Source organism: Carassius auratus, chromosome 46 (assembly GCF_003368295.1).
Source record: "Carassius auratus strain Wakin chromosome 46, ASM336829v1, whole genome shotgun sequence".
In the NCBI taxonomy this organism is placed as follows: Eukaryota; Metazoa; Chordata; class Actinopteri; order Cypriniformes; family Cyprinidae; genus Carassius; species Carassius auratus.
The window spans coordinates 12,775,262-12,795,967 of NC_039288.1; the positions used below are offsets into that span (position 1 = coordinate 12,775,262).

The window sequence follows — 20,706 nt, forward strand, 5'->3', positions numbered from 1 at the left end:
CTTTCTTGACTCCGTTTCCAACTTTCCACAAGCGCTCTTCAACGGAGATCCTCCCTCTACGCGTTCTCACACGCCTGCTCGTGCGTGTGAGTGTACTATTTAGTTGTTTTCCACGACTCGGCTCAGATAAGTTTTACACGTTTAGCATTGAGCGAAAATAATTTAGGGAAACCTGCGAACACTTAACACAGGTGAGTGTTTTTTCTCTCTTCTTCTTCTTCTCGTAATTGTTTTAACTTCTCATGAAAGGGTTTGTGTAATGTTTAAGTGACAGGACTCAATTGTATTACAGTTAGTAAGAAGAGACAAAATGTCTTTGCCTCACTTATTTGATTAATTCTACTTTATTAGATTATGTGTATTTGTGTAGAACACACTGGTTCAGTTTTTTTATTTTTTATTAATTGTTTATAAAATACGTTTTGTAAAATATTTCCTTTTTAAATAATAATTTTAAAAAAAAACAGGCACATGTTTCTGACATCATCTTTAAGGAATGATCACTTTGCAATCCTATGAGTAATATATGGATCTTTACACAAAAGTATCAACTCTCTTGAGCCATGTAGCAACTGAAGAGATGTTCTGAACAACTAAACTCTCAATAGAGTACGAAAATTAAACCATAGCATATATATATATTATATAGCAAAATAAACAAACAATCACACATTGTGTACATATGTGAAATACAGACGAGAAATCAAAATATGTCCAGTCATATTAAGTGATCTCTAAAATTATTGCACTTGCAATGAATGTTTTCTGGTGTGTTGTGATTGGAAAAACACTGTTATCTATTGCCAATATTAGTCATAATTTAACTCTTGGTTAAGCATGTAATAAATTAACATTTGCTATTGTTTAGACCAAAGTCTGCTCAGTCACCATCTGTGGTGTGTTTACCGTTTACTCATTTTCATAGCCACAGATCATAAATTATGATTGTCTTATTTTTATCAGTAGTAATGCACCAATAATCGAGGGTGTTTAGAGTTTCTCCATCAGAACAAGAAAGTTGTACTATTATATACCCTGAATCACAATCACGTCGAAGGGTTACTGCCCAAATAATAAAAAAACAACAAAATAATTTAGTTTTTATTTTAAAAAAGAAACCGGTTGGGCTGCACATAGCTACTCGAGGTAATGCAGTTTGAGTTTGTGTTGTATCATGTCCTGATGATTCCATTTTCTCAATCTCCTTCCACTTTACTATCTCCCTGTATATGTAAACCCATTATGGAAGAAAGATAATTTATTTCAATTTTATACCTTATTAGAAGATGCTGTTCAGCCATGCTTAATTGATTAGAACCATTTTGTTTCCTCGTCAGATCTAATTGCTAATGGAAACACTTGTGAGCCATTTCTTGTCCAGAATCTTCTGAGATCAATCATGTCAGTCTGGCTTTTGTGTGCTCTGCTTTTTTCACTGATTGGCCGAACAAAACAGGACGGTGAGTCTTGAACGCATTTAACTAACTACTGTTGTTAAACTTTTAAAGAAATAGTTCAACAAAAAATTCAAATTTGCTAAAAATATGTAGCCTCAGGGCATCCAAGATTCGGAGAAATTTAGATGACATTACATGACTTGCTCACTAATGGATCCTCTGCAATGAATGGATGCCGTCAGAATGAGAGTTCAAACAGCTGATAAAAACATCACAAGTAATACAAAAGTAATCCACAAGACTCCAGTCCATCAATTAACATCTTGTGAAGCGAAAAGCTGCGCTTTTATAATAAATAAGTCCACCACGTCTTCAGATGAGTCTTTGTTGCTTTCTCCAGTGGAAAAGTCATCTCATCTGAATCAGGAGAGAAATATGCACAGATTAAGCATTGTTTGAAGTGAAAAAAAAAAAACTAAAACATTTCTCAATGGAGAATGTGTTATTATGCATTATTATGTATTCATTATTGGCCAGAGTGGTTTAAAGTTAAAGTGTCTTGATGGATTTGTTTCTTACAAAAATAAAAAAATAAAAAACTCGTCAACATCTTGGATTGCCTGAGGATGAGTACGTTTTCAGATATTTTCACTTTTTTTTTTTGGTGAAATATTCCTTTAATAATACAATACCATCATATTCCAAATGTTATTTGAGACAATTGATACAAGAACTGAATTATAATATCTATCAACAGGGCACTTGACTACTATAAAAGAGGTCAAAGTGTATGCAGAGGAAACGGACACATCTGAAGATGGTGCATGGGTGTTGAATGTTGCATGGAGAGATGAGTTTTCTGAAAATTATGTGTTCAAGAAAATCAGCTATGAAATAGAGGTCTTTTATACTGAAAATATGTCGAGAGTTCACAGTGTAAGTGTGGATTTTAATTTTATTTTATTTTTTTCCTATAAAAGCAATGGAAATTGATGGATATGGTCTTTTTTTTAATGAGAAATATTTGTTTTAGGAAACTATACATGTGATGCCAAACAAAACAACCTTTTATCATTGGAAATGGACCTCGCCTATACCGTTGCAATGCACTTCCCATTCGGTCAGGCTTAGGCATCGAGATCAGCTTTACGTTGGTGAATGGACACCATTATATACGTACAACGGTTTGTAGCCACAGGTTGCTCTTATACTTTATGCATGTGCTATGCAAAAGAGCAGGACAACTGAACAATAACTTCACTGCTTTGCCTATAAAATAACAGGACAAGATCTAAATCCTGTGGAAGCAATGGTCTATCCTCGCGATCAAGTTTTCATGATTGGGAGTAACATCACGTTCTGTTGCATCATGGAGACAGTTTCCAATGTTCCATATCCTCCATTTGGAATTCAGATCAGCAACAGGACATACATCACAGAACCAATTCACTTTTATTGGCATAATGAATCCACTACAGACATAGAATGTGTTTTTAAAAAAGGCTCTTCCGATGCAAGCGAAGGTGCTTCAGTATTTATTGGCTGTAAGTCTAACTTCATCCTATTTAATAGGAACTGTTTAATTTAAACCCATCAGTTTTAAAACATAAACAGTAGTAAACATGGACTAATACTCTTTTTTTTTTTTAAGTCTCTTATACTTACCACAGCTACAATAATTGAATCAAAAATACAGCAAAACAGTAATATTGTGAAATATTATTGTAATTTAACCTGTGATCAATGTAATGAATCCTTGCTGTTTAAAAGAATTAATACGAACATTTTTTTTACAGTTTATACCAAGTGTTAATTTGTTTAATTGGCTTTTAAATTGAGTTTAACTTCACTGGATGTTACAGATCCCCCAGATGACCAGAATCTTACATGTATAACACGGGATCTCAGCTCTGTGGAATGTCACTGGGAAAGGAGCACAAAAAAAGCCCAACTTATTCAAAGAGAGACAAAGTACAAACTTAATGGAAGGTATCCACATTGCTGAATATATATATCTTAATGTACAGTGTGAATTATGCATGGTAGCAACCGTCATACCGAATTCAATTCTCTAATGCGAATTATTTTGCTTTTGTCAGAGATTGTACATTTGGTCAATGTGGCCTACCTGCGATGACAAAGCAGGTGACAAAATGGACCCTGGTTGCCAAAAATCCCCTCGGTGTGAAGACTCTCACAGATATAGCTGACCCCACACACCGAGGTAAAACTTATTTTAATATTGTTTTATTATCTCTTCAAATACTGCATGGACACAACATTTACCTGCGTATTTAATCTTCTGTTTTCCTCTTGCACAGTAAAGATGAGAGCACCTATTCAAATATCTCATGTTGCTTATGCAAGAAATGTCACTCTAAGGTGGAGATGGAACGAGAAAAATTATGCTTCGTTTCCAATGATTTGTGCAGTGAAGCTCAATGGAAACTTTTACAAGGTTGGTGTCATCAGATCTAATCTTGCATTAAAATTATTAAGCGTTCTATTTGTATCTTTCCACCGTTTGATTATCAAGGCCTGTACATGCATTCTCACAAATCACACATTTTCATCTTTCACAAAGGAACACTTCAGTGGAAAGGGACTTTTAGCACTTGTCCTTAAAAATCTGCAGCCTTTTACTAAATACACAGCTCAAGTGAGATGTGGGTCTAATGAGTCCTTCTATGAATGGGGCAGCTGGAGTGAAATTACGGAGTTCACCACCAAAGAGGACAGTAAGTATTCAGAGGATTTATATAATATAGAAAATATAGTGCCATTATTTTTATATATATATATATATATATATATATATATATATATATATATATATATGTGTGTATATATATAGTTCTCTTTCTGAATGAATGATTGAAATTGTTGAAATAATTCAGTAACTGGGAGTCAAATTCGAGGAATGATTTTTCTTCAGATCCAGAAGCAGTAGACGTTTGGATTCAATATTTTGAACAAAATGCATATGTCCTGTGGAAGGTAAGTGCTACTGTATTTGGAATTTCAGTTTTAGTTTTTTTTCTCTGCACTTTGTGGCTGCATTCAAACAAATAAAAATGTCCCTTTTCAATGTTTTAAAGTCTCTAACTCCACAACAAAGCCATGGGATACTTACAGGATATAACATAACCATTACAAACCCCAAAGGAGGGAGCCAATTTGATATTATACTAAATACGCAGCTGTGCTACAAAATAAATGAAACAAATGGTCAAACCATCACAGTCCAGGCAACAAACTCTGCTGGTCTTTCTCCTCCTTCTACCATCATCGCCCCAAGTTATCCCGGTGAGCATTTAAATGATGTTTAAATGGGTTTAAAGGTTGTGTTCAAAATAATGACGTTTTATAATACTTTTCACAGACAATGAAGTCAGCATAAGCCATATCAATAGCAGTAATGGTGGCTTTGAAATATCTTTGGAAGAGTACCGCTGTTCTACTTGTGGCCTTGTGGTCGAATGGTTTCTAACCTACAATAAGAGCCAATGTGGTGTAGAATGGGAGAGGATCCCAAAATGTGACAGAGGCACCTGGAATAAGTCTGGTCAGTTGGGAGCATAAACATGAATCATTCGACTCACTTCTGATCTGTTTTTGTTCTGATACTGAATTTTTGCATGTGTGTAATGGTCCATCCGAAGTTCAGTGAGCTGTGGTTATGTTCAGAAAGGGAGGATGACAGCTATTTTGAACAAAATATTTCAATTGTTCTAATTCTCATAGATAATCTTAAGCCAGGAGAGAGATACACTGTCTCAGTCTATGCCTGCTCTAATGATGCACCAAAGCTTCTCAAGAGGAGTGAGGGTTATGCTATTGAGGAAAGTAAGCAATCAAGATTCAATATTTAAAGAAATAGCTCACTAAAAAAGAGTTGATTTCATGTTAACCTCACCTTGTCTTTCTTATTCCATTCTGCTATTTCTGTTCTCAGAACCAGGGAAAGTTGAGAATCTGACAGGGAAAAACAATGGAATAACTATTGAGCTTTCCTGGAACAAAGTGCCCTTACACCTGCAAAAAGGTTTCATACAAGGCTACAATGTCACAACATTGCTTTCTGGTTCTGAAAAAATTATTAACAATACCGTGACAAAGGGTGGGTTCATTCTCTAATTTGACATCCACAGTTTTTTTTTTTTCTTAAAAAAGAAGATTGCATTACAAATGGACATACTTTGTGTTTTAATTTTAGAGCATAAAGTTAATTTGAAATTAGATCCAGGCTCCTATATCTTCCGTGTTAGTGCCTTTACATCTGGAGGGGAAGGTGACTACACTATGTTCAAAATGGAGAAGGAAAACTGTATGTATGAAGATATTTAATTATATGTTTTGTATATAATTTGAAAATTCAATATAATTAATTATAATTGAAAGATTAATTATTGAACTATACTTTATTATAATTAATAAGAAAATATAAATAGCATTGATGAATATAGCATTACACACAATGAGACAATTTTTATATATGTATTTTTTTATAGTTGACCAGGTGATTGCAGCCACTATTGTTGGTTGCAGTGCAGCAGCCCTTGTCTTCATTATCATCACAGTCCTTTGCTACAGGAAACGGAAATGGTAGGACCATTTTTATTTGTCATGTCAAAAATGGTTTTCAAACCCCAAACGTTTCTATAGGTTTTCATTCTTAAAATCCTTCAGGTTAAAGAAACTATTGTATCCAGATATTCCTGAACCAAAACTTGCAGGGAAATGGATTACAAAGGTGAGTCATCAGTGCTTATTCAGCCTCGTTATAACTTTCTGTAATTAGTATAATCTGCATGTATATATATATGTATGTATCATGAAAAAAAAATGGGTCACAGGTGTGTTTCCATCGTCTTTTAGACAAGTTAGGATGTTAAATCCTAACAGTAAACTGCAACAAACCATATACTTGATCATAGTAATCACAGCAAAATAAATATGGTTATCAATTTTAAATCAGATGGGAAATATTTACCAAATCTTTTTGTAGTTGACGTTAAAGAATATGTGCAAATTAATTTCACTTAATAAAATGATCAAATAAGCAGTTTCCGATATGGAAAAGTTGCATGGCATGCTCAAAAGCTATGCCAGATCAAATAAGTTATGACCCAGAGCACATTAATTATGTTTGAACTGCAACACAAACACTTGATTTGTGTGGTAAATTATCGGCTTAATAAATAGGCTAAATAATATTATGCTACACTGTTAGGTTGCCACTTGTTCTCTATTGACTGGTCAACAATATTTTTCTTTCTTTTTTCTTTTTGCAGGGCATTTATTGTACCCAGATGACTGAGGGGTACGTAAAGTGCGATATTCAAGAGGCCCAGAGTTCAGAGCATCCTGCATTGTCAGAAAGTCTACACGGCCTTGACTTGATCAGCTCTAACTCCAAAGTGCCTGCACATTTCTACATAAACTTTTCTGAATCTCCAGTAGAAGTCTTATATTATCCTGTTGAGAAGCTTACCTCCATTCTTGAAAACCCTTCTTATAATTTGACCATGCCAGAACCAGTTGATGTTCCTCAGATATCTAATCTTACACTGGAAATGCAGGATGATTACATCCCAGCCCCGAACTTTGATCAGAATAATCTTGTTAAAGACTCAGAAAGCTACAAGCCCCAATCAACATGTACAGATGAAAAGCTCCTGTAGACAGACTTCAGTGTCATGCTATGTAATGCACACCATGTATATGTGAATTACGCCAATATAAAATCCAGTTAATTCATGTCATTTATACATGTAGGCTACTCTTTCCTCAACACTCTCAACTCTAGTAAAAATGAGTAGTAAAAATGCTGTTTTTTTTTAATATACTGTGATGGAAAAAAAGCTGTTACCTTTTTTAGAACTGAATCTGTATATTTGCATTGTATTTTGATGTAATATTTATTTACATGTATCTATTTGGCACATACTCGTGTGACCCCGGTGAATCCAACCCATAACCTTATTGTTGCTAGCATTATGCTTCAAAAGAATAATAGTTCCCTCTTGTGGCATTAAAGTGTGGTTAACACGTATTAACATCGTGTATTAATTCATACAATCTTACACTTTCCAGTAAACAAAATAAGAAGAAGAAGAAGAAGAAAAACGTGTGATTCCAAAGTTTTGTCTATGCCTATAAGCATTATGGACATTTGGCGTGAAGGGTTGACTAAGGGCGTTGCAACAATGAAAAGCTTTCATTTTGATTGACAGGCAGAACAGTCAATAGAACATCGACATCTACTCGGGTCGACCAATCTAAACAGTTGTGGGCGGGATTTTTTAATTATCGGCCATTGAGCCGCTGTTTTCAGTTGTTCAAGTTTACACAGAACATGCTTTTGATAAATTAAAATAGAAGAGCTTTTAATCTGTTTTGTTAGTTCATCGAAGTTTTAAATGTAGAGTTCTAGTCGAACAACTTCGATGAACACATTTCCACCAATAACGGGTAAGTTATATTGCTAGCGTGTTAATTTTGATGTGTATGGTCTGAGATTCATAAGTTAACTTACATCATAACAGTAACTTTTGCACATTTCTCTTCCTCTGGATTCTCATCTTCCTCTGTAGCCTTCAAAACCACGATGTGTGATGTATTTATTATTCATGCGATTTTATTTTATAGTGCCATTGTGTGACAACCACTGCGTTGGCAATCTTTTGGCACATCTTCAAGGTTATGTTTTTGATCAGTTTATAGCTGGCATGCTGAGATTAACTTATGTTGATTACTAATTCGTGAATAAATAAGGTCACAACCTCTATTTGTCTAAGATACAAAGACATTCAGTGAAGTGTAAAGAAATAAGAGTCTCGTTCATTGAAATGGTTTATGACTCAAATCCTGTCTATGTCGTCGTGACTATGAAGAAGCCATAGACTGTGTGTTTGTGATGGACAGCTCAGTGTGTGTTGGACATGAACAACATAACGCAATCACCTTTTGCAAACCTGGTTGGTGTCTGGCAGGTGCACAGGGCCCAGTCAGCACAACAGAAGAAAAAAAAATCCTGTATATTGTTGTACCTTGAAAAATCTTGATTAGGTAGCAGGGTATCTGTCAAAGGCCTCAAAGTGATAGCTCACTCAAAAATAAAACTATCATCTTTTATCGTTTCATTTCTGTAGGACTGAATTTCTTCTGTGTAACATAAAGGCAAGTATTTTAAAGGGCATTGGTAACCTAACCATTTTGGGTTACCTTTGACCTGAATTGTTTGAAAAAAAAAAAAAATCTAAATTTTATCTTGGTTTCCACAGAACATAAAATAATACAAGTTTGGAATGACATGAGTAAATGATTACAGAATAAAATATTTTGGATGAACTATACCTTTTAAAGAGTTTTAAAACATTGCTTTTAAAATTAGGATTTGCATTGTATTGAGTTTAATTACTTCAAAATGAATGTTACAAATAACAAATAAAAATAAACTACAGGGAAACTGTAGGGAAATTAATCTATATAAAAAAAAAAAACACTATTCTACCAGTAAGATTCGTAGGAACCTCTTAAAGTAGCAAAAACATTTTGCTATGTTGTGTTTTCAAGTCTTTTTCCTTCTTTTTAATGTCCCCTTCATAAGGTTGGCTTTGGTGAGAGATGAAAAGGAAGCCTTGGCCAAGGCTCTGGATCGTCTACAGATGGTAGGGGTTGGTTCTGCTGGGGACCGTGGGCTCAGAGAGGCAGTGCACAGCCTGGAGGAACAGCTGCTAAAGGAAAGGGCAAAAAGCCAGTGCTCTGCAAGCAAGAGCCAAGAACAGCGCCTCCTTCTGGAACAGGTGACTAAGCAGATAAGTGTTGTATAGTCATGAGATGACAAGCTGACAATGTAATTAGGACCCACTAAAATGTTGAAATGTTGAAATAGCTGGAGGAACTCAGGGCATCAGAACGGACTGTACAGATACGTGTTACTTGTTATGATGCATGTAAGCTTAATTAATTGCCATCTGTGTAATCTGTTTGTTGAATTTATTACATTTTGAGCACATGTTAATCAACTCATTCTTCCGATTTTGGCAGTCAAGCAACTCCAGTCATATCTGCCCAAAGCGGGGAGGATAATGGGCAGGTTCATCTGTCTTTATCCAGAAAAGCGCAGTTTGACTCGTTTGGGTGTAAGAGCTCGTTCCGGGTCGAGGGAGAGGATTGAGGACAGGGCTTAGAGGTCAGAGGAGAGAATTAGGAGGGCAGACTCTTCAGGGTCTCAGAATTACATCACAAGACCCTCACCATCTCCTACAGGTGAAATGTTGTGAAGATAAACACAATGTCTTTATTGTCAAAGTAAAGAAACCAAAGCAGATGCCCTGTTTTTAGGGTTTTGATTTGATGCAAGTCTTGTGTTTTCTCATGACAGGGTCTCGAGTGCCTCGGTTTGACCTTACAATCAAGACCGGCAACAACGCCAAAAAGAGGCTGACATGAAGAAGTAAGACACTTTCACCTTTTCAGTTTGAAGTTTTTAATTTTATGTAAAGTGTATGACTTTTGGGATCACACTGATATGAGAAGGAGAGTCCTATTTCCATTTGACTAGTTATAATCTGTATTTGTAGGCAGCTTGACCCATTTCCTACTTACAGTAATACATGTGGTGTGCTTACATTTCCAACAGTCAGAGGAAAATTAGAAGGGATATGTTAGCTTCACCGTCTCTGATGGAAAGAGGACGTTCACGCTCCAGAGAGCCCATTCCTCAGCTGATGCGAGCAGGAAGTGCAGGCGGGAGGAGGAGTGTGTTTGTGGAGAGCAGGAAGAGTCGGTGTTCTTCAGACGGATCAGCAGCTGAGTTTGAAGAGCTCGCTAAGCCTCTGAATAGCAGGCAAGTCAATAAACAAAACAGGATGTTTAATTAACTAGTTCTAATATCAAATTAGCTAATTAACTGCTGAAAGCTGCCTTAGTGTTGTTTGTACGTGAATATTTGTGACTTCTTTTAACTATATGCATGTAAGCTAAGTGTATTTTTCTACTCAGACACATCTATTGACACGGATGCTGACCTGTCAGAAGTTGATGCTCGACTCCAGGCCCTGCAGGACTACATGCGGGACCTTGGCACGGGACACTAATCCTGGTAGATTCAGATGTCGATCAAGGCTTTTTGCACATAGGCTGAGATTGAAAATCTTGGACAATCATTTCTTTCAAACACCGCGTACAGACATGTCTGTAACATTTATACTAGTTATACAGGTCTGTCATTTATGCTAATGAGACTTGAATGCCATTTGTTTTCTTTATCCCTAATGTAACTTTTGGACTTGAAGTAAACCAGAAGTGTCCAAAAAATTGACCTCAGGATATACCGTTTATAACACATTCCTGTGTACATTTTATGAATTGGTGCTGTTCATGTCTATTCTTTACAGGCACTTTAGAATTTATATTTTATATCATTGAGCATTAACAGAAAGTGAAATGCATTTTTTTGTACAGGTTATTGATCCTATAAATAAACTGATAGGGCATGGCATTAGCAACACCAGGGTTACAGATTTGTTACCAAGGTAGTGATAAAATGTCTTTATGTAAGTTGCTTTACATAAGCATCTGTCCTGAATAGTCGCACATAAAGGAATTTTAGTGACTGCATCAGTTTTATTTTACAGCACTAAACTTTGCTTTATCCTGTACTGAGGTTTTTAAACCAGAATTTAAGGACATTGTCAACCACAAGTTAGGTGGCGCTGTAAATCTAATTTAATGTTTTTTGACCTGTTCATTTTTGGCTCTGTTGCTTTAAATATAAGTGGGCGGGGCAAAGATGTACAGTCTGTTAACGTTACTCTTTAACAATACGCCAATGCACCGAGTAAATAATACATTTTATATTACTGCTGAAAGCTGGATCAGTGTTGTTTGTAAGTGAATATTTGTGAGTTCTTTAAATATTTCAGGTGGTTATTATTGTTATTTTCAGAGGCTAAAAGAATGTGATCACGGCACCTTAACGTTGAGAGTGGCCCAGTATTGCTTTTATTCTGCAGCAGCGCAACGCGTCATACGCAAGGTGCGGCAGTGCCCAGCGCGAGCTGGTTACGCCTGGGTTTGGTCCTAATCTGGATAAACCCATCAACAACCTCAATGCTCTTGTAGATCAGAAGCAGCGTGATGACTAAAACACCCGATTCCCCAGCACCCTGCGCGGGTATGGGTGATGTCCACCACAGCCATCCAGAGGAACCAGTGGAGCAGCTCTCCAGACGCGCTCGCGTTGCTGTGCCTGAACTGGTCGTTACCTGCGAGCCGAGTGTCCCGGAGTGTGATCATATCCCCCGCGGACCCTGCTCGGGCTCCCATCACCCCGATGAGGAGTCCATCTGCTCGGACAGCGGGCTCAGCGGCTCCCCCGCCTCGTCCCTGGCGCTGAGAAAACGGTCCATCTCGTCCTCTCCAGCTTCTTCTTTTGAGGAATGCGAAGAAGATTTTTCTGGTTCCAGCGAATATAATCAGTCTTCAGGTGAAGCGCTCACGGTGAGAATCAAAACTATTTAACAAGACGATCTATTTTAACTAGTAACGTTATTTATTTTTATGTTAGGCTACCAGTAAGCCGTTTTTTTATTTTATTTTTTGTGAATAATCCATTAGCGACCAGTCTTATGTTTTATTTTTTACTTATTCCAGTTTTCATTAGAATCTATTCAGTTAGTCACTATGCAGAGGTGTACAGTATTTGAGTATTAGTAGGTTATTTAGTACTTAGTACTACTGTAGGTCTACTTATGTAAGAAATTTGTATTTTACTAGAGTTCTGTTTGAATCGAATGATTGCACTTTCAAGCATCAAAAATTTATTCAAGAAATGTGTTTATTTATTATTTTTAATTATTATTTATAATAATTTCTCCCATTTTCTCCCATTTCTCACTTAGACTTTTAATTGAGTCATTGAAAATGTTTGTAATAGTATTTATACTCGAACTTGAGTACAATTTCTCCGTTTTTTACACCCTTGAAAACTATGGTAATGTCAGTTTAATAATTGAATATAGGTGCTGTATTTTTTTTATTTCAGCTTTACTATTACATGTTGAATAGAAGCTACCTATTTGCATGACACTAGTACACATCTATTGTGTATTAATAACATTTTAACTGACTAGATACTGTTTTATTTATTTTTATTGTATATAGCCTAATGATGACAATTATTAGTAAAACTACTAGTAACATGCTGCTAACTAGTCACTTAGGACTACATAAAAGTGTCTAAATAATAGTGTCTAGTGTCTATTCAATTAGTAGCCCTATTTGATGTATACTTGTAGCTGGATACTAACTATACTGTACCTTGGTCCTATCATGATACAACTCCAAAACATGTTAACGTGGTAATTTTTGTGATTTTTGTTAACTAACAATACATTTACTAAAAATACAACTGATAATTTTTAGTTCCTGTGAGCACAGGTCCATTAAATAATAAGAGTTAAAAATTTTGATTTTAATAATCTAGTAAATGTTTAAATCAATATGATTTATATCAATAAATGTTTTTGGATTATTCTTTCTTGGTTGGTTCTTGTTAATTGTTGTTGTTAACCAATGTTAACAAACGGAACCATGGTAGCTTTTTTGATTGCAGGTGCATTGAATATAAGTGTGCACACAGGTGTATGCTGCAGATCATAATATGCACTTGAGCAATCCTCATGATAACTGATTAACACTACGGGTTCCAGGTCATGAGATCATTGCTTCTAAATGAAGAGGAAAATTCCACACGTTTTTCTAAACTACTTTTTTCCTCTCATGTTTCTGATAAAGTACCTGAAAGTCATACTTAATTAAAAGTACAGATATCTTACCAGAAAATGACTTTGGTAAAAGCTGAAGTCACCGTTTAGAATATTACTTGAGTAAAAGTCTTAAAGTATGATATTTATTGTACTAAAAGTACAAAAAGTTTTTTTTTAAATTTTAAATGTACATTAAGTACTGAAAGTAAAAGTATAAGTAAATGCAAAATGGAAAAGAAGCAATAAAATATATTTATAAAAATGTTCATACACAGCTTGAGTAGCAAGATTGTATTCAGTTTTAACTATTTCTTCCATTTTGTATTTTTGGGGTAAGAATAAGAAGCACTTCATCCGATACTTAGTGTCTTTCATTCCAACATAAAACATTTCTGGAATCTGCATCTGAAATAGCATGTATTTACCATAGACTGTATAAAAACAGGAATTTACACAGTTTATGTATCTCAGTGGGGACATGGATGCATTTAAACTGCAGATACATATGCATAAAATAGGACTAATGTTTTGTTTTTAACAAAAAGTTGAATACTGACATTTTTAATAATTTAAAACCATAAACCATTTTAAGTGTAAAATTAAAACTGCCAGTAGGTGACAGCAAGTGAATATTAATGAGTGAGTCATTGAGATTCAAACAATTCATTAAAACGGCTCATTCAATCAGAAACAAAGCATTTAACCGTGTTAATGAGTGAATCACTGAATCATTTATTCAACCAATTTGTTAAAAAAGCTGATTCATTCATTAAGTAAACACCGTTCATTGCTCAGAGACGCAAAACAGTGCTGTGATGTGTTCGGAACTATTTTCGTGAGCAACATTGAGCAAAAACAATCAATATTATGTCTAAAATATAAGTCACTTGTTGCTTTACTGAACTTGTATATGTTGTATGAACTTGTGTATATATAAAATGATTATTAAATGTGTTCATGCATCTGCACAAAAACCGTAAATACTCTTTGTTTGATATAGATTAAGTTAACAAGGCCTACATTTAATTATATAAATATAACAAGCATACAGAAGAATTCTTGCTGTCTACAATTTAGAATTTTGAGTTTTAATACACGAATAAATCAAGGTGCGTGCAATCTGATTTGGTGAAACAGCTACTTGCTAACGTCAGATTGCACATCATTAATACAACACTTACCATATTATCGCAGACGATGCTGTATATCGCACACTCCATCCTCGATTTGAGCGGGAAATGAAATCCTCCGTGATTGTGCGCGCACTTTTTTGCACATGAGATACAGTAAGGTAATTTTTAGGAGTCTAACTTGCAAATGCCAGACCGCTCATTCTTCAAATCTGCTTTCCTGCAGTCTGTGTTCTTCTGACTATTTTGTAGTGAGTAACGAATATGCTTCTGGGAAATGTATCAGAGTAAAAGTATACATTTTAATTAGGAAATGTAGAGGAGTAAAAGTAAAAGTTGGCTGAAATATGAAAGCTCATGTAAAGTACAAATAACGTTAATTCCAAAAAAATACTGTAACAAAGTCTTTTTACTTCGTTACAATAAATCCAACGGTCCCAATGATATTGGAGTTCGAGGTTTGTATTGTAAAGAAGTGCATGTGAGTAGTACAAATGTCTCTTAAGAATAACAGTGGTCAAATAAACTCAATGTGTTCTAAAATCAACAAGGAATATTCATCATTGCTATTATAAAGGTGTTTTTATATAATCTGCATTGTGCTGTTGTAGGAGTGATACAGTCTCCAATCCTTTTGATGATATTATTGAATGGGATTTGATTCTATGGGTCATTAAGGTACAAATAAATTTCCCATTGAGAAAATTACAATAGCAAGTGAATGCAGAACTGATTTGAAAAGGTCAACAGATGGATGCACCTCCAGCTCTGTATGGTGGGGCTCTCCTGCTTTGTTCTGGAGAATGTCATTCTTGTCTGACTGGTTTACCACTAAGAGTGAGTGTCTGTTTGAACTTGGAGAGAAGAGAGAACTGTAAAGAGTTGCAGGTTAAGTGGATTCATACTGAGGGCTCGGGAAGAGGTGGGTGAGCAGCAGATCAGATTTTTTAGATGGATAGTTTACCCTAAATCTGTTATCGTACTTACCGCCATGTTCTTCCAAACATGTATGTATTGCTTCTTAGGAATATAAAGATGTATTATGAGAACTATTTTAGTATATGGTTTTAGTTAGTTTTTTGACAATACAGTGGAAGTCAGTGGTCACTAGAAGATCACACAAGATAACATCTTTTGTGTTCCATAGAAGAAAGTCATTTTTATACAGGTTTGGAACAAGGAAAAGGTGGATAAATGAAGGTAGAATTTTCTTTTATGGGGGAACTTTCACTTGTCTTAGGTCAATAAGTCCAGTATATTAGTTGATAATCTGACAAGGAAGTTTACTTCAGGTTGTGAAGTATTTCACCCCCCCGCCATACAAAAAAAAAAAAAAAACACAACATATTATGAATTCATAATACTTTTTTTTTTTAAACAGTGTTTTACCTCAAAACTTTTACCTCTTTGTTGGCACTGTGATTTATGTGAGTGGCCACACTGGCTCCTTCATTTGATCTGGCGGCAAAACAAGTCCCGTCTGTAAATGTTTCATGAACCTCCTTTTAAGATAAGCTATTTCTTAATCACTTGGTATTGCTTGATGACTTTGTTTAGTCCGAGATTGCGGTCAATGATTTGCCACATGGGGTGAAACTCGACCTGTTGTTAATAGAGGAGAGGGAGTTGCCTGTTGAAGTCTGAAGTTGACCGAATGCACTCGTTGCCCCAGTGCAGCTCACACTATAAGAAAATGAGAACAAAAGAGTAGTATCTAGCAGCAAACAACCCTGTATAGCACCATTGTTTACCATGCGGTGGCTCCTATACACTGGGTGTTAAGTCTCATTCATCTTTTCTTTCTTTATTTCCTATCTCCTCTTCAAATACTGATCTGTGGAAGAAGTCAAAGAATATGGTGAACTGGTCTCCAGTGACGGTGAAAAAGCGCTCTCCCTGGGTGCAGGTGGTCGGCCATGCAGGTTTGCTGCTCTAGTTTTTGAAAATGTTATTGGTGATCCTTGAACTTTTTCTGATTTTTTCAATGTCTGAAAGCTCACATTTTCACATTGAAGTCTTCAATTAATTTTGGTTGTATAGTCATGTGAATTGGATATAAAGCTAAAGACCTTCTTTGTCTTATGTGGTGATTTTGGTGCCGTGTTGGGTGATTCCTTTTTTTCCGACTATAGGAAATTTTCAGACGTGGAGTGATGGAAGGCTGCTGAAGAAGTACTGCGAGTGCGAGCAACAGTGTTTTCTGCAGCTCATGAGCGACTCACTGCGGCCCTTCGTTCCTGGATACTATGGCGTGACTCAGCATGAAGAGCAGGATTACAACCTCATGGACGACCTCCTTGCTGAATTTGACTCGCCCTGCATCATGGACTGCAAAATGGGGAGCCGGTGAGGATGTGATTTATAAATTCACCAATTCAGCATTTATCAAAGTACTTTTTTTTTTCTTGCAGAACTGGTAAAACTGGTGCAGACTGCAGCTTATTTTTTTTTTTTAGCTAATAACTACTCAAACAGGAAGAGGCAATCTAACCAGCATGCAAAGCAACCAACCACAGTCTATTTTTGTATTAATGTGTGTTTTAGGAGCAGGTGATGCCAAAAATAATGCACTGGCCAGCTAAAAATATATTTTAGTCAAGGCAAAGCTTTATTTACATATGACTGCATGAAAACACCGTTAGTAAATTAACTGAATTCTTTACAGAAATCGAATGTAACATTTTCATTTAGCTCAAGACTGGACTTCTCAGGTGATGCTACTCACAAGCACTTATTATCATCAACACAGAAATTCAGAAATTGTTGCGGAGCTTGTAATTATCATCAGTGCTGTCATAATAGGGACTCTTGGTTTGACGTCTTTGGCTAAAGGTGATGATACACAGGGCAACCATTTGTTTTTAGCAGTGTTGCAGAGCAATGTTGCTTGGGCACCCATTGAGAATGAACAGCAGTTTCTATCCGGATTCTTTAGATCAATCTTGGGACTTGTGACTCACTTGGTTGCCCAGCAGCATTGCTCAAAAAGTTGCCCCATGTGTCATCACAGTTGACGGCAGTGTCCAAACCATAGTGGAAATATGATGACTGGTGGCCAGAAGCATTTTTCATATCAATAATCCTGTTAAGCCAGTTCTAACTAAATATTTACAATGTTTCCATTCTAAATAATTATTCCTATGGTAATGTTGACCTGTTGACTGCATGTGCTTTTAGGACTTACCTGGAGGAAGAGTTGAGGAAGGCCTGCGAGTGTCCTCAGCCACGCAAAGACATGTATGAAAAAATGATTGCAGTAGACCCAGGCGCCCCTACTGAGGAGGAGCGGGTCCAGCAGGCAGTACTCAAAACCAGATACATGCAGTGGAGGGAAACCCTCAGCTCAACAGCCACGCTGGGCTTCCGCATCGAAGGCATCAAGGTAGATATGATTCAGGAAACCTCTGAATTTGTACAGAGGTCAATAAACTATAAAAACAATACTGACTGTAAATGCTTAGTATCTTATTTGATCTTTTGTTTTCGTCTTTTGATTGGCCTTCTGTAGAATGTCTTGACATATTTAATCTTTCTTCAGAAATCAGATGGCACGTGTAACACTAACTTCAAGAGAACAAAGTGCAAAGATGAGATCATCCAAGCCCTGGAGGATTTTGTTGACAACAACATGTTAATCTTGGTATGTGCTATTGTTCTGTGCATTATAATTTTATAATGCCTGAATTCACTTAGAGCTGTTAAAAAATTTGATTCATTTTTTTAAATTAGACAAAATAGTATTGAATTTAAATGAAAAAAAGGCTTATTGTATAAAACAGAATTTAAATATCAGCACAAATTTGTATTGGCAATATATTTGAATTTTCTTTTTTACAATATATTCATTATTATTAATTAAAATGTGAATTTATTTAAAGTATTTATGAATAGAAATTATTATTTATTTATTTATTATTTATTATTATAATCATGAAGACAAACTATTTTTTTTCTTGGGAATAACATTTTTGTGTGGGTTTTTTGTTTAAAATGTTTAGTAAAAATATGAGTAGATAAATGCAGTTATATATTGTTATTATGTGAATAACTAAAATTAAACTAAAATTAAAAACTTGCTTTTAAACATGTTGAATCTACATAGTTTTTAATTAGGGATGCACTGATACCACTTTTTTCAGTACCCGCCCAATACCAATACTTTGATTTGCCAATATAGAGTACCGATACCAATATTTTTATTGCGTTTGTAAATTTTTCAAATATTAAGTACAGAAACCAATAGAGTAATGATTGTTTGGTTTAAATAATGGTTCCTCTGCCTGTGCCTCTTTTAACCATTAATCCATTTAACTGTTTAACTATTATGTAAACAAGTTAATTGTTTAGCTCTTTTGTTCACACAGAGAAGTTACCAACAACGCCTGAAGGAACTACGAGCTGTGCTGGAGAAATCCGATTTCTTTAAAGCACATGAGGTGAGAGGCATATTCATTTTCCAGATGCACTTTGTTCAGGAATCATACAGGCGCTAATAGGGATGGTCTTGTGTGTTTTCCTGCAGGTAGTGGGCAGCTCCTTATTATTTATCCATGATCTGACTGGCAAGGCTGGAATCTGGATGATTGACTTTGGAAAGTCTGTGCCCATGCCGCCCCCTCTCACCCTGGACCATCGCAGCCCGTGGGTGGAGGGCAACAGAGAGGACGGGTACCTCTGGGGCCTGGACAATTTCATTGACATTCTGGCCAACATGCTTCCTGAGAAATGAAAGGCATTGTGGATCTTCAGAATTGTCATTTTTTGCACAGACTGTCTAATTTCCCTCTTTTTGTTTCTACATGGATAATATATGAAGGCAGGAGAGAATCGATGGAATGGATTGTCTCAACATTTACTACAAGTCTTACTGATGAACATCTAAGCTTGTGAATATACCTGCTGAAGCCTCTCACTATATAGTTGTTATCGCTGCTTTTGAAAAGCTGCATGTATTTTTACACTGTAAATAGATTTTTATTTAAGCAGTTTGCTCTTAGGGGTTGATTGGCAAAATATTAGCTTAGTTTTATGAACATTAACTGCTGGTGAAAATCATTACAGTCGTGTTGTTTTGATAGATATATTAAGATATTTTTCCTGCGTTTTGCTTCATTTTTGTGACCAAATGTGTCTAATTTGTGTGGGGATGAACTGAATTGAATTGGTGCACACTATTAACAGTCCCATAAACTGAAGCTGAATCAAATCACAGAACAACAAAAAACCTCTTGCACCTTTCTTAGTACTGTTTAAAAACATTGCATAACTCCTGATATAAGAACACATTTAATCAGATGCTAAACAGCCACTGTTAATAGCAAATGTATGCCAATTTGACTGCGAATGGTGTGTGGGATATTTGAGATCGTGCTCCTTATGCACAATTTCAGTGTTTGCAATTTGAAGGTTTTGTACTGTATAATAAGTAAAAGACTTGTGATCATCATGTTGGGGGCTTTATTGTCCTGGCTGTATTAGTTTTGCAGTTCTGGGTTCTGATGATAACTATATACTGTAATCTTTTTCCATTCTGGGTAATTTTGTAAAGGTGTTTGACTGTCAGCACAATAAACATAAATATGATGTGATTGTTCTTTCTTTCTGATGTGATGTTTCAAAGCCATACAAAGGAAAAAACAGGACTCCATGCTTAAAGTTTGTTTAGGGCCACTTGTGCTCTTAATTTTATTGGGAACACAATGGAAAAATGTACGTAGTAGCACCACATGATCAATGACAGACATGAAAGCAAATTTCTTAATTTTTTTAATTTAAATTATAAAATCAGAATAATAAGACATAGCTGGCTGTAACAAATCAAATGAAACTAGGATCAGGAAAATCCTTGTGCTTCCGAGGTGCACAGATGCTACATCTGAGGTGGCATTTATATGCATTCACTCAGACTACTTCATTTACTTTAACTGCGTGCCTTTTAGTAAGATATTAAAGTTCTAATAAAGGCAAGACTTCCAGTTCCAATACTACTGTACATAATATTTAGTAGGAAATTTAGTTCGAGTATTTAGTTCTAATATCCTATTAGGATCCTAAGGTTGTTTCTTATGTGGAACACACAAATGTTTTATTTTTTGGCAAAAAAAAAAAAACATTCTTCAGACTATCTTTTGTGTTCTGCGGAAAGTAAGTTATGAAGGATAAACACAGATTTTTTTAATTAGTTGTATGGTTTAACTCATTTTTATGTTTAACCTATATATTTGTGGGTGATTTATTTTGGCCTAAAATGGCTAAATAGCCTGTATCTTGTGAGAATAACATCCAAACCTCACAAAACTTGGTAGACACAAACAGGACATTCAAGAAACATGCCAAATTTCCAACAGCAATTATTCGATAGGATTTCTAGCTAATATTCTGGAAGCTACATATTAAATGTTA

The 20,706-nt window shown here is 35.6% G+C and overlaps 2 protein-coding genes and 1 pseudogene across 6 annotated transcripts; all 3 read left to right on the plus strand.

Moving 5' to 3' along the window:
• The first annotated feature begins 35 nt into the window (after positions 1-35).
• On the plus strand, positions 36-7,452 carry LOC113064235 (leukemia inhibitory factor receptor-like). 2 transcript variants are annotated; one of them, XM_026234895.1, is made up of 18 exons: positions 36-191; positions 1,338-1,460; positions 2,155-2,333; positions 2,431-2,581; positions 2,681-2,941; positions 3,260-3,386; positions 3,497-3,621; positions 3,719-3,855; positions 3,982-4,135; positions 4,333-4,394; positions 4,496-4,703; positions 4,780-4,962; positions 5,142-5,243; positions 5,353-5,517; positions 5,614-5,724; positions 5,909-6,002; positions 6,087-6,150; positions 6,692-7,452. In XM_026234895.1, exons 2-18 carry the CDS (start codon positions 1,400-1,402, stop codon positions 7,079-7,081), a joined length of 2,574 nt encoding a protein of 857 aa, XP_026090680.1. In that variant the 5' UTR covers positions 36-191; positions 1,338-1,399; the 3' UTR covers positions 7,082-7,452. The 2 variants fall into 2 exon arrangements, with proteins under 2 accessions (XP_026090680.1, XP_026090681.1); XM_026234896.1 differs by lacking the exon at positions 1,338-1,460 and having other exon boundaries at positions 95-191.
• Positions 7,453-7,551: 99 nt separating this feature from the next.
• On the plus strand, positions 7,552-10,915 carry LOC113064237 (coiled-coil domain-containing protein 61-like; annotated as a pseudogene).
• Positions 10,425-19,897, plus strand: LOC113064236 (inositol-trisphosphate 3-kinase C-like). Of its 4 annotated transcripts, XM_026234898.1 has the most exons (8): positions 10,425-10,506; positions 11,353-11,906; positions 16,148-16,226; positions 16,437-16,650; positions 17,482-17,686; positions 17,843-17,944; positions 18,669-18,740; positions 18,827-19,897. In XM_026234898.1, exons 2-8 carry the CDS (start codon positions 11,544-11,546, stop codon positions 19,031-19,033), a joined length of 1,242 nt encoding a protein of 413 aa, XP_026090683.1. In that variant the 5' UTR covers positions 10,425-10,506; positions 11,353-11,543; the 3' UTR covers positions 19,034-19,897. The 4 variants fall into 4 exon arrangements, with proteins under 4 accessions (XP_026090683.1, XP_026090685.1, XP_026090682.1 ...); XM_026234900.1 differs by lacking the exon at positions 10,425-10,506 and having other exon boundaries at positions 11,202-11,906; positions 18,674-18,740; positions 18,827-18,968; XM_026234897.1 differs by lacking the exon at positions 10,425-10,506 and having other exon boundaries at positions 11,206-11,906.
• Positions 19,898-20,706: the final 809 nt, after the last annotated feature.